At 38.8% G+C, this 12,632-nt stretch overlaps 1 protein-coding gene across 16 annotated transcripts in view; it reads right to left on the bottom strand.

Annotated features, from left to right (window-relative positions):
- Nucleotides 1-295: 295 nt before the first annotated feature.
- Nucleotides 296-12,632, bottom strand: part of TENM2 (teneurin transmembrane protein 2) — a 719,087-nt gene continuing 706,750 nt past the window's right edge. For all 16 annotated transcript variants that reach the window (XM_053376484.1, XM_053376486.1, XM_053376485.1 and 13 more), the window contains 4 exons: nt 9,610-9,906; nt 6,666-8,280; nt 3,902-4,032; nt 296-2,232 (listed from right to left, as the gene is read on the bottom strand). In XM_053376484.1, the coding sequence (XP_053232459.1) occupies nt 1,471-2,232; nt 3,902-4,032; nt 6,666-8,280; nt 9,610-9,906 (2,805 nt within the window). In that variant the 3' untranslated portion in view covers nt 296-1,470. The remainder of the gene's footprint in view (nt 2,233-3,901; nt 4,033-6,665; nt 8,281-9,609; nt 9,907-12,632) is intronic.

Below are 12,632 nucleotides of genomic sequence, written 5' to 3'. Positions count from 1 at the left end.
ATCATCAACCTTGTCTGTAACAGGAGTTTCTTTCTACTGAGTCTTATCATACAAAGTCAATGAAGTAGGCAACCATGTACATTAGAACAGTGGAAAGGGCAATTCTCCAAAAGGCCTTATCTGGAAAGGACGGCTGTTAATATATGTATAGCTGTCAAGCTATCTTTACCTCCTCATATACGAGTCTTAAAGCATTACATCTGAAAGAAACATAATGTAATATTTCCCCACTGCTGACTATTATTCTATTCATTTTTCTCAGGACATCTCTAAAACAGAAGACATTACATTCACAGGGGTTTTAGAGACTTTATTTATGTATAAACAATTTAAACACTTTGCCATAAATTATCTTTGCCTGTCTCTATTCTTTGCTTAGCAGCAAATTAAAATTAATATAAAAACTCAATGAACAATTCATACATGTATATTACAAAAAAGTTCTGTACCAAAGTTCTTATTAGACTTGTTTTTATATATTTTTTAATTTCTCCCCCCTCGCCCTCGGTGACCATAATGTGATTGTCTCAGTTTCTCGACCAAACAAACACACTAATAATTTTTTCTTTTTTTAAAATCTGAAACAGTGATTGTGCCTTCTGGCTGATGTATGTACAGGGTGATCTGAATTGGTGCCCATTTGCAATAGTGTTAACACAATGCCCACAGCTCTACTAGAACTGATACCAACAAACTACTGAATCTAAACAGACTACACCCTGTAACTGTGTTATACTGTCCACAATGGAATCTTCAAAGACATACAGAGTATGAAATTTATCAGTAGTGATTTATAGCCACCATTTTTAATTGAACTTTACACTCTGCCCTCTTTGAATAAATTAACTTTAGGCCAGACAAAAGCAGGGTTGGAGTGCAAGTGCAGGTTTATATTCCTTAATATACTTCTTTTGCTATTTCCAGTGCTCTGTTGCTCCTGTTCTCATTTCTTCCAGTTGCTACACACAAATCACCCCAGAAGTCATGTATTAAATGCACCTGTATTTTGCTTTTAAATGAAAAAACCTCTTGAATGTTTATCAAACAAGCAGCCTGAAGAATCTTTCCCCATCAGCTGGTCTAGTGGAGGTGGGTGGCCCTCTTGAATATCTTGAAAGTTTGCTCACGTGTGAATGGAGTGAGGTAATATAAGATGAGGCCTTCTCTTTAAATATTTTTTTTCTGTTTTGATTTCTGTTTTCTTTAGACCCAGAACAAGTGGGTAATATTTATGGGGTACTTTTGAATCTGCACGGTTTAAAGTTTTCAGTCTGGCTTTAGTCCACTTCAGGATGTGGTTTTTAATCACTTGGATAGCAGCATTGAACTCAAAAAATGTGAGCTTTCTTGCCACTTACTATCCCAAAGTAGCTCAGCCAAGTGCCCCCGTTGGTCTTCATCTCCTTAGGAGAGGAGATAACAGTTGTAACTACTGGTTCATCCAGACAAGGATGACAGCAGGTTAATTTGTTACCTCTTTCCCATTTCATTCTGTCTTAAGAACTGGATGTTGCTGCTACTGTCTGCCAGCTCTGGGTACTGCTCCACTGGGAGCACATAGTATCCTTCATAACCTTGAACCCTCCCTGTGCTCAAAAGCTGCTGCTTCTCTCCTTCAGTCCACAGGCGGCTACCCTCTTTGCCATCCCGTGCCTTCTGCTGTTCTTTGGCCCAGGCTGACCCCAAGGCTCGCTGCCGAGCTTGGTCCAGCACTCTTGCCTTCTCTTCATCCAGTGTGTCAGGGGTCAGGCCATAGCGTATGTTAAGGAGCAAGGTGGAGTACTGGAATTCAATATTTGTAAACCTTCGAGTCCTTCCATTGATTAGGAGGGTTGGCTGGGACACTGTAACGTTTACTCCACTGTCCAGCACCTTACGCCCGCTGGTCATTGCCAGGGTAACAAGGTCGCCGTCAGATGAGCCAATCTTGACAAAATAATGGGTATCCTTCCCCTCAATGCTATAGTGCATCTTTTCCAAGTAGTAAGCATTGTTAAGCACTGAGGCGATCTTTCGGCTGTCTTCCGTTGTGACACTTGAAACCCCTGTGGTTACTCTGCCTTCCTTCACGGCAAACATGATCCCCTTGCCAATAATAGGAGTGGTGGTTGCAAACCAGTGACCTGCTTTCTCTCTTATATTGGCATGTAATCTTTTAGATATGACTTGTCCCTCAAGGGCCATGAAAGCTTGGTTGTGCCTCTCTGTCGTCTGCTGGACTCCAGTAATTAACTAGGAAAAAAAAAGGAGGGAGAAAAGTTACATTATTGTTGAAGCACAAACAGTAAGGGATTATTTAATTCAGGGATAGTGAATCTGTGGATTCCAGATGCAGCTGGACTACATCGCCCATTGCCCATGCTGTTCAGAACTGATGGGAGTTGAGATCCAATAGCATTTAGGAAGCCACCTGTGCTATAATTCTCATTGAAAGCCCAATTCACATGAATAATTTCTCTTGCAGATCATTTTACTATGATACTAATCAAGTTATACCTAAACCTCACGATTTATGCAAGTGCACAGAGATCCTGTGCAATACAATTGTAATGTGTTCTGCATGGGGCAGACTTTAAATATTATTTTGAAACTTTACCTGGCACAGAAAGCAACTGCTCTAACACTTGTAGGGAGCCAGACATTAAGAACATATAACACCACTACTATATTAACTGCATTTACTTCCTGTTCAGTTCTGGGCTCAATTTAAAGTGCTGGTGTTTAAAGCCCCAAGCAGTTTGGGGCCACACTATTTTAAGGTCTCACTGTACCCATGCAAACATGCCGAAGCCCTAAGATTGAGATCCTGCTGACCAAGATCGATAAGGAAATTGAGGGAAATTATAAGTATTACTAGGTCTAGCTGGCTACAGATGCCCAGACTGCCAGGCCAGAAAAAAAGTTAAAGGGAGCCCAGAGTAGGCAGTGGGCCCTGGCAGCTGTCCAAGGTTGCCAGGTGTTGACATCAACCCTGCAGAGACTTACCTGGTGGTAGCACATGGCCACCACGACTGGAAGCCATTGGTAGCCTTAACCTTTATAAATTTGTCAAACCCATTTTTAAAAGTTATCAAATGAGATTCAAGCTAGTAGTAACCATGCAAAATCGTATGCATTTGTGAACGTATTTTACAATGTGGTATCTGAAGTATTTTGCAGAGGAGAGATACCACATCCAATTCTGACATTAACAAAGGCAAAAAAAGAAAGAAAAGTTTTTGACTATATTCATGAGAATGAATTAGCCCAAAATTATTCAAGCTTTTAAAATCCAAAACATATTTTTATTATTTTAATCCAAAATAAAAAGTGCATCTGAGATTATTTTTGGATTTGTATCAATAAATAGTTCAACTAATGTTTGCAGCTAAATTTTAGCAAATAATTTGAGGTAATTTTTGAGAGATGATCCCTCTTACATTATGTTTAACTAAACTGAGAAGCAAAAATTGCAAGTTGCACACTAATCCAAAACTCTACCAAATAAAATACTAAGGATTTTGGCATTATTTTTATTCAAGCATGCATCTTGACTTTATGCATGACACTTAACCACATATCACAATTTTTAATGCTTATATAAAAGGTGAGCAGAAAAGGTGTATGATATTACAAAATGAACGTCTGAAAAATTATTGTGGGAGGTTTTTATCCATGTTAATCAAGCAGCATTTCAAAGGTAAATCCAGAAAGGTCTGCATGCTGCAATGATGGTAATAATCTGTGTTGACAGCAAACAAATGTGCAGAGTGTGAAATCCAGCTGATTCAGTTTTCTTCAGTTTCATCAGTTTTACTTTACTTTCTCAAGTATGCTTGCTATTGTTAATTTGCAAAATAATGCTAAATGTAACACGAACCAAGGTAAATTTACCATGTGGTGAGAAAGAGCTTTTACTTACCTGTCCCTTTTCACATGCCTGAGACACTGACAGCTCATAAGGAGGTGGAACAAAGTACATTTTTGCTCTTGGGAAGCCAGGTATAATGTTGCTGAGCTGAAAGCCAAACATCACTAACCAGCTTTTCACATCTGAGAATTAAAAGTAAATATGTGTGAGACTTGAAGGTGTGCAGTAAACATCTGTAGCAGTGAACCTGAACTCTTAATTATAAGGCAGGAGAAGAGTTTCAAGATTTCTACCCTACTTCTTTCTTTTTTACTTTGACATTTGGATAACGAAAATTCCCCAGCAAGTGTAAGGGACAGGTGTTGTGACATTTGCACTAAAAACAGATTACTGAAAGGGAAGCCCTCTTCTAAATTGTATTTAACCCACAGGAATCCTAAGAGCCAGTGTGCTGTAGTGATTAGAGTGCTGGACCAAGGAGACCTGGACCTGGACCTGGGAGACCAAGGTCCACTTAGCTATAAAGTTAAGTCATCTTGTGCCAGTCACTATTTCTCAGCCTAACATACATTGCAGGGTTTTGTGAGGATAAAATGGGGTGAGGTGGGAAACTATATATACCGCCCTGAGCTCCCTATGAGAAAAGGTAGCACATAAATGCTCTCAGTTCTACTACTACCAATAAATTTTAAAAGAACTTCTGAGCATACCAAATACTTTATAATATCTAATTTTGTGGTTACACATTGAAATGATTATTCCACAAAATGTTCTCAAGTACCGTGACAAATATTTTAGCTCAGCTAGTTTCACTATGATGGGAGGATAATGTCAAAATACAACAGTGTCTATCCACCATCAGATAAACAGATTCCCCTCCACACCTGCAGCCCCTCCATGTTATCCCCCCAAAAGAGGGTTGGGGAAGCCTCTGGAGCAGATATTGGGGGCATGAGGGCTGCAAAGTACAGAGGAGTCCTGGTATATGAGTGGAAGTCTACCAGGGCATTGTTGGACGTCATCCACTGCCTGTTTCTCAAAGTCCCTGTTTTCAGCAAATCGTTTAATCCTAGAAGAAATTATGGCCTCAGCTAAAGTATGTCTGCACTTATCTTTGACTACTAAATGTGTGCAGAGCAGGTGTTTATGGAAAGCTGAAGGGACTGTCAACTTAGAAAGCAGTGCTGAGCAGCTACTTCACCAGGGGTTTAATAAATGTACAATATGACAGGATAACCTATTCCTTCTCTGTATGTGTGAATAATTATTGTTGCAGCTTCAAGCAAATATTGATAGTTCAACTAGTCTGAAAATGAGCCAAGTTCATAGAAGCCCTAACAGATGTTACATGGCAATAGGCCCATGGTTTCTTAAAAATAAAATAAAAAGCAGCCTCAGGAGCCTCTAACCGCTCCTGAGTAGATAGTAACAGTCCTTAACTCTTCCCCTTCCAACCATTTTTACACTCAACATGCCACATTTTCCACTGTTGCTCCACTTAGAGCTGGGATATAACATAACACTTTCAGACCACTAATCAGTCCTCTCCCTTCCCCCCTTTCTGCAGCCTTTATAAGAGTATATCACAATGTAGTTACCCCAAACGCCAAGGTGACTTTTAAGAAACAATACACGTCCAATGAAATCCTGAATAACCAAATCATATATACTTCCACTTTCTTGAAATATACTTTACTGCTCCTTGAAGTTTTAACCTCCCCTGAAATTATAATAGCTGCATTTATGGGGAGGGGGTTCTTAGTCATAAAAAAGGCTGTGACTTTAATTATGGCACACTCCATGTTCTATTCTGAAAGATTTTCTCTTGAATAGCTCTTAATTGCCTTTCTTTTAAGAAATAGTTAGCATCTAGTTCAGCACTGTGTGATTCTACTAAGAGGCAAATTAGTACCAGTGGAGTAGAAGTTACAACTTCCACCCAAGCTCAAGGCATGCAGTTTATATTTACTATCTCCAAATGTTTCTTAATAGTTCTCAGCACTTACAGGAGGAAGAATTATTTAAAATTGTAAGGTTTATGCCTGCCCCCCACCCAGTTGGGCTTTAAACTGTAACTCCTACTGGGCTTGATCCTCAATCTTTTTAGGATGATGGCATCATTTTCACTTCCAGGACATTATGAGCCAGATACTATATTTGTTGTTAGGAATGCGCCTTTACTTCTCAGTTCTAGCACTAGTTTATTTAATGGACATTTGCATGCAACTTTTCTCAAGGCAATGGCTAAAAACTCACTGAATTAAATGGCTGCATGACTGCAGTGTTCCCATCTGTACAATGAAGGAAGCAGTGGCATTGCATCTGTAAATCAAGGTGAGGTCTGCTTGCAAACTGTCATTAGCACAGTGTCTTACAAAGAGACGAACATGAAGCTCTTGTACGGCATTCAGCATTTTAAATTGGCAAGCTTTCTTCATATGCATGAACTTCAGTGGTTTTGTTTGTTCTCCCAGTCAGCTTAGAAACTTTGGGGATCAAGGTCATAGTACTTAACTAAAAATATGCTGATTTGTTATCAGGTGGGGTGATATCAGCTAATTTCAGAGTACCTTAAGGCCACAGAACTGGATGAAGGACTGCATCCCAATTTGAAAAACATGAAGCCATGAGACCCTTTCTCTGTACTGCTGAGTCCCAAAGTTTTAAACTGAAAATAAACTTCCAATTTTTTCTAAGCAGAAGGATTCTGAAATCTTATTTGATACTAAATTATTTACCCAAATACAAAATCTATCCTATACACGTTCCACAAATCTAACTTCCACAGATTCCTAAACCACAAATTATTTCTCACCTGTCACATAGTTCTTTAAATCCAGTTCATTGCTGAGAGGGTTGTTGCTCTTGAACATATACAAGTTGAATGGGGCAGGTTCCTTACCAATATTTTTCCACATTGTATAGTCGGGAGAGGTCCAACGTCCAGCCAAAACATCATAGTCCCTCTGAGTAAAATGGACCAGTTTTGTTAAGGGATCATACAATCCTCCATGAAATCCAATTACTATCTGGAAGTCAGGATTAGAATCATAGTAGATTTCTCCATATGCCGTGTACTGTAGTTGCTTGATCATGAGGCCATTGATACTGAACACTGCCAGAGGTGTACCTGTGTTATCTGAGGCAACATAGTATTCTTCTCCACTGCTGCTTTCCATTGCAAACAGATGACCTTGCAGATCATAGTAGAGAGAGGTAATTTCTGAATTTGAATGATTATACACATGTGTTATTCTGGTTGGGTTGTGAAGATCAGCATAAAAGTACTGAAGGTGGTGTCCCAAGTTAGTCTTGTAAGAAGCCCGTCTTCCTACTCCATCATAACGGTACTGAATACTCCATCCATTAGCCTTATTGTAAGCTCTTGTTAAGAGCCCTTTGGAATTGTACTCAAATATGTCAGAGCCTCTTTGACACAGAAAGCCATCATCATCGATTTTATACTGCATATCACCTAGGCGTGTAATCCTATCTCTTAGATCATAGCGCAGTGGCATCAATCGTACACTGTTTCCGGGATTCAATAGATGCAAGTTGCCATTTAGATCATAACTATAACGCCAGTTTGGTCTATCATTGACTGCCACACTTTGGAGTTGCCCATCTCCATCATAATCATAGGTGTATTTAGTTGTGTTGGCATAAGGCCCAAGCTTCAATTCTCTCTTAGTTACCCTCCCCATGCTGTCGTATTGCACTGTCATCCAATACATGAGCGATCGGAACATTTCATACTGAACTTCTTTAATGCGTCCATGTGTATCAAAGTGTTTGCTCAGTGTCATTACAGCTGTAGTGATTATTTGATTTATATCATAATAGATCACCCCAAATTTTCCGAAGTGTTCTACTTTGCCTGAGATTTCATCGTAACGATAAAGGTCAACTGGAAGAGGTATCTCACTTATTATAGGCTTGATGCTAGCAATTCGAAAACTATTATCATGATAGGTATAATCAAACCTTGCATTGACCATACCTTCCTCAGAGAATCTGTAAATCTGTTTGTCAACCAGAGGGCCAATTTTACGATAGCGGATTGTACAAGAAAAGCCTCCACTCTGTAGGTTTACCATCTTGAGAACTCCAGTTGTTTCGTCGTATCCAAAAGTCACTGCTGTACTGTCATAAACTATTTCCGACAACTTGGATAATTTCCCATATTTGTAGAAAACCTGCCGACCAGTTCCTAAAAAAGATGTTTTCAAAATCCTTCCATCATCGCTGTAATCAAAAATTACGGAGGCATTACTCTCTGGAGGGTTATAAATATTGCGAATATAGCCGATAGATGTGTGAGTGGACATACTGTGACGAGCAATGCTTGGCATAGTGACAGCATGCAGTCGGTCTGAAGAATCATATTCAAAGATGTACTGCCGCTGACTCTGAAGTAGTAGTACCATAGACTATAAAAAAACCATAAAGAATATTAATTATATGTTGTACGGTCAAGAGCGTACCAAATAAAGTTTTAGAATTCCAATCCTGAAAACATTAATAAGTTTAAAGAAACACTGAAAATTACTTCTATGTATGTGACAGTTCCACCCACTGCCATTAATATATTTTTAATACATATGCCAAGTAGCTAGTAAAAAACGCAATTGTCAGATCTAAACTTAAATTGATAACCTAAACTGCATTTTGTCAAATTCTATTCATTTCATGCAGTATATTTAAAGAGGGGGAAATGCAATTTTTAAAAAAGTTGCCTCCTTTCTGGATCCTGACATTGTTACTTAAGATATAATAAGGGTAGGATTCAACTAATGAGGTTTCCGCAATGGGGCTTTGCCCCCTCCTCCAAACCAAAATTGGCTCAGGTGGGTGTGTGCCAGGTAAATCCCAAAACAGCACACAGAGGAAGGAGGGCAGATTGTTCTGTCTGGCAAGTTGAAATGCTTGCCTTGATGGAACAATTGCCTTAGCGTGATGTTGAATTCCTCCCCAATTACCGTATTTTTCACTCTATAACATGCACCCAACCATAACACGCACGTAGTTTTTAGAGGAGGAAAATCCGTAGGCATTCCCTCCATAACACGCACAGACATTTCCCCTTACTTACTAGGAGGAAAAAAGTGAATGTTATGGTGCAAAAAATACGGTAATTAACAAATGGTGGTGGCTTTATTCAGTGCCTAGATAGACCCACTGAAATTCATGGACCAAATTTAGTTATGTCCATTAATTTCAAGGGGTATGTTCTGTCTAAAACTTAGTTTGGGTTTCTTTTAAAATTAATGCATAATTTTAAAAAGCTCACCTAGAAAGGTAAACATGGCATAAACAACTAATCTTCCTAGAGGAGGTTAAGAGATAAACTATGTGTTGCTATTCCACCTGGTTTAGTCAGTGATATTAAGCTTACTGTTTTCTTACCAGAAACTGACATTTAGAAGACCTTTCATAACAAAGGTGCATGTATATGTAGTAGTCTTTCCTGCTTTATGGCAGGACCAAAATGCCAAAAGGTTATCAAAGAATTTCTACTAATTAATATATGTTACAATCCTAAACACACTTACCAAGGAGTAAGCCCCAACAGACATAAGGAGGAATACTTCTGAGTAAATGCTTATGACTCTGCTGTTAGAAACTCTTTGGCACACACTTTTAACTATTTGTACATCAATGTTTGCAATATATTAGGTGCATGTCTATGTTTAGATATTTCCCACAATAGATGGTATTCCATGTCTGTAATGCTGTTGCTCATGGCAAAAGTTACCTACTTTTTCCAGGTATGTGTAACTCCATACTTTTCCATCAGCAAACATGCGGGAAATAATCCTGCCTTGTTTATCAATATCTGTCCTTTCACTCATGGCACCACGCTGAAGTCCAGCCAGCCGCCCATTGGAGAAATAGGATACATTCACAGCAGCAAGCCCACTGCTGGGTAGCCAGAGAAAAGGGCGTCCCAATTGATCATAAATAATACGCAGTGTAAACTTTCTGTGATCATCATATATTTTCTCTGTACGAATGTTTCTGTCATAATCAATGGAAAGCAAGTTCCTTCCATGGACCTGTTTAAACAAAAGATAATTTTGTTTACTTCAGTAAATAATTTGTCGTTTAGAAATTAAGTGTAAGAACCATGTAGGAGGAGCATTCAGTAAGTTCACTAGTAAATTTCCAAACAGATTTACTTAGAACTTTTAGCTCTAAATGTTTTACATGACAATAAAATAATTGCATCTTTTTGTGATTGGATGTTGATCTTCTTCTCAAACTAGTTACTTTACTTGCAACAGTTCAATACAGTGGTCTGGAATATTGGACACCCCCTCCGTTGACCCTATAACCAAACAGTTTATCTTACGGTTTTTGTGTGACGTAAAACTTTGATATTGGAGACTCAGGCAGAAGTTGAACAAATAAGAAAGATTTATTATACAGAACTAAGTTGGTAGAACAAAAGGTGTCAGGAAATAAAGTTTTTTGAGGAAACAGTTAACTTATTAATAATTATACTAAATCTAGTGGATGTTAAGGCTTCTAAACAAGGTAGTTAACACACAGTGTTTTTAAATTACAGTTGCTTGTTTTGAATTATTACTCTCTAAGTTAGATGTTACAGGTTTCTAGACTAGATGATAAATTAGCTTATTTCACTTCAGTTCCTTAACTAAGTTGTTACAGTGTTACAGCTTAATACTTTGGTTTTTAAACAATTTGTACTTCTGTCAATGTCCCAACCCAACAGTCACACTTCTGAGGTACTTCTACTAGTATAACAGACCCAGGGGATCACTATACCCCTGTTAACTTGCTTGGGATTCTTCTCTATTTAGAAGATCACTCCCCTCCTGAATGAAGACCCAAGTAGACTGCATCCTCACAACTCTACTTCTCCTCACTCAAACTCAGCCCTCTAGGTAATCTCTGTCTGAATACTCTCACAAGACACTATTCAGTAATATCAGTAATATTAAAAAATGATGCCCAGAGGCATTAGGGGTAAGTGAAAGAAAAAGACTACATATATTTCTTACCCAGCAATGATTTCTCTCCCACCCCCCTTTACCTGGCTAGAAAAAGCAGCCCAAAAATTTAACCAGAACTGAACTTCAGAGATGAACCTTTTGCAAGGCTATAGGATAGCCAGGCTCATAGCAGGAACATACTTTCAGGCAAGGAGATCAGAAAATATTAGCATGAGCCCTAAGTGTTATAAGCAATTTTTACATTTAAGAATGCTATCTATATAGGTCACGGACTAATAATTACAGTATTGTGATGTTCATAAATTATATGGGATTCTAGATAGTATAGCATAGGGTTGATCAGAAGGGAGGACTCTGGATGATTTGCAGTAAATCTACACTCAGCTGTTTAACAACAGCAACAACAAAAGGCTTTCCCCACCAAATTTAGATTACTAAAGTGAAGAAAACCAACCAGAAGTGGACTGAGCTTAGTTTGGGTTCTGGTACCAAAAACAAATTCGTAGGGGCAGAAAGTGCTTTAATTCTCTATCTTCTGCACCTGGTCCTGACTAATAGATATTGGGGGTTCTAGAAGAAAAAGTAGATCTGACATGCCTGAAATCTGGTATATGAGTATGAAAAGATGGTCAGGGAAAATGTGTTTGGGATTGAATATGAGACATACTATAGGATGACACATGTAATAGTAGCATTTCCCCTTTTCACCTCTCAAATTCTAACCCCTTTCCCCTATGACATCTGTTACTTTACATTTATCATGCTTTTAATACAGGCCCCAGTCAGTCAGATTAAGAGAGATTCTCATTGCCTTGCTCAGCAAGGTGCTCTGTAGCACAAGTATTGGCTAAGCTATAAATTACATTTGACTGCTGCCCCAGGAAAGACAGTAACAGATTGAAAAAAGAGTGGACTATTGCATCTGCACAAGTGTAGTATAAGGCCATGGGCATTCCTGTCCCTGCTGAACATGCATGCTGATGAGCTGACTCACAGCCAGAAAGATGCTGCTGTGTTGCTTAATGACAAGCTAGGGAACTTGAAATCAGCCTGCAACACAGTCAACATTCATTAGCCTGAGCTAGTGCTTCTCACACTAATGTGGGTAAGATTCTATACACAGACGGAAAAGAAAAAAGTCAGTGTGGAATCTGAAATGCTTCTGCTGACATTCCTGCAGCAAAAACAGGCTCTGTGTGTGTAAATGCAAATGCAAATAGGGCAATGAGTGGAACTAGTGTGGACTAGCATAATGACCTGTCCTCCTTAAATTTACTCACTGCCTTAAACTACTCACTTACAAAACTCTTCTTTATCATGCAGAATTCCCCTTTCAGCTATCCTCTCCCAGCTATCTATGTATATAGATTTCTCCTGTCAATCACAAGCTCCTCCCCTCAGGTTACTGTGTCAAGGAAATTTGAAGATTTTAAGCTTCCAGCAGCTACGGAGTTTACATTATCTTGATATTTGAGCCTCTGAGTATTTGCTAGGTTTCTGCATTAACCATACACTCCCCAAACAAGAGAGATATGTAACAGACAGGAAATATATGTGTGCCCCTCTGATAAGCAATGGTCCATACAAGTAGCCCATTTCCTTCATACACTTAAATTTTGAAATCACAAATGAAGTAAACAAATCTATATCCTCTTAAGAAATTCCTGACAACCAAGTCACTCCATATCCATGCACCCTGGTGAGAGAGCAAACATCGGTAAGAATTCAGAATGTTGGGACCAATTGGCATGTTGTACTTGCCAGAGGGTGAAAGAGGGGAGTGCAAAATATGGTCTGAAGCTCAA

Source organism: Podarcis raffonei, chromosome 2 (genome assembly GCF_027172205.1).
Source record: "Podarcis raffonei isolate rPodRaf1 chromosome 2, rPodRaf1.pri, whole genome shotgun sequence".
Taxonomy (NCBI): domain Eukaryota; kingdom Metazoa; phylum Chordata; class Lepidosauria; order Squamata; family Lacertidae; genus Podarcis; species Podarcis raffonei.
This window is presented reverse-complemented; position numbering and strand designations above follow the sequence as displayed.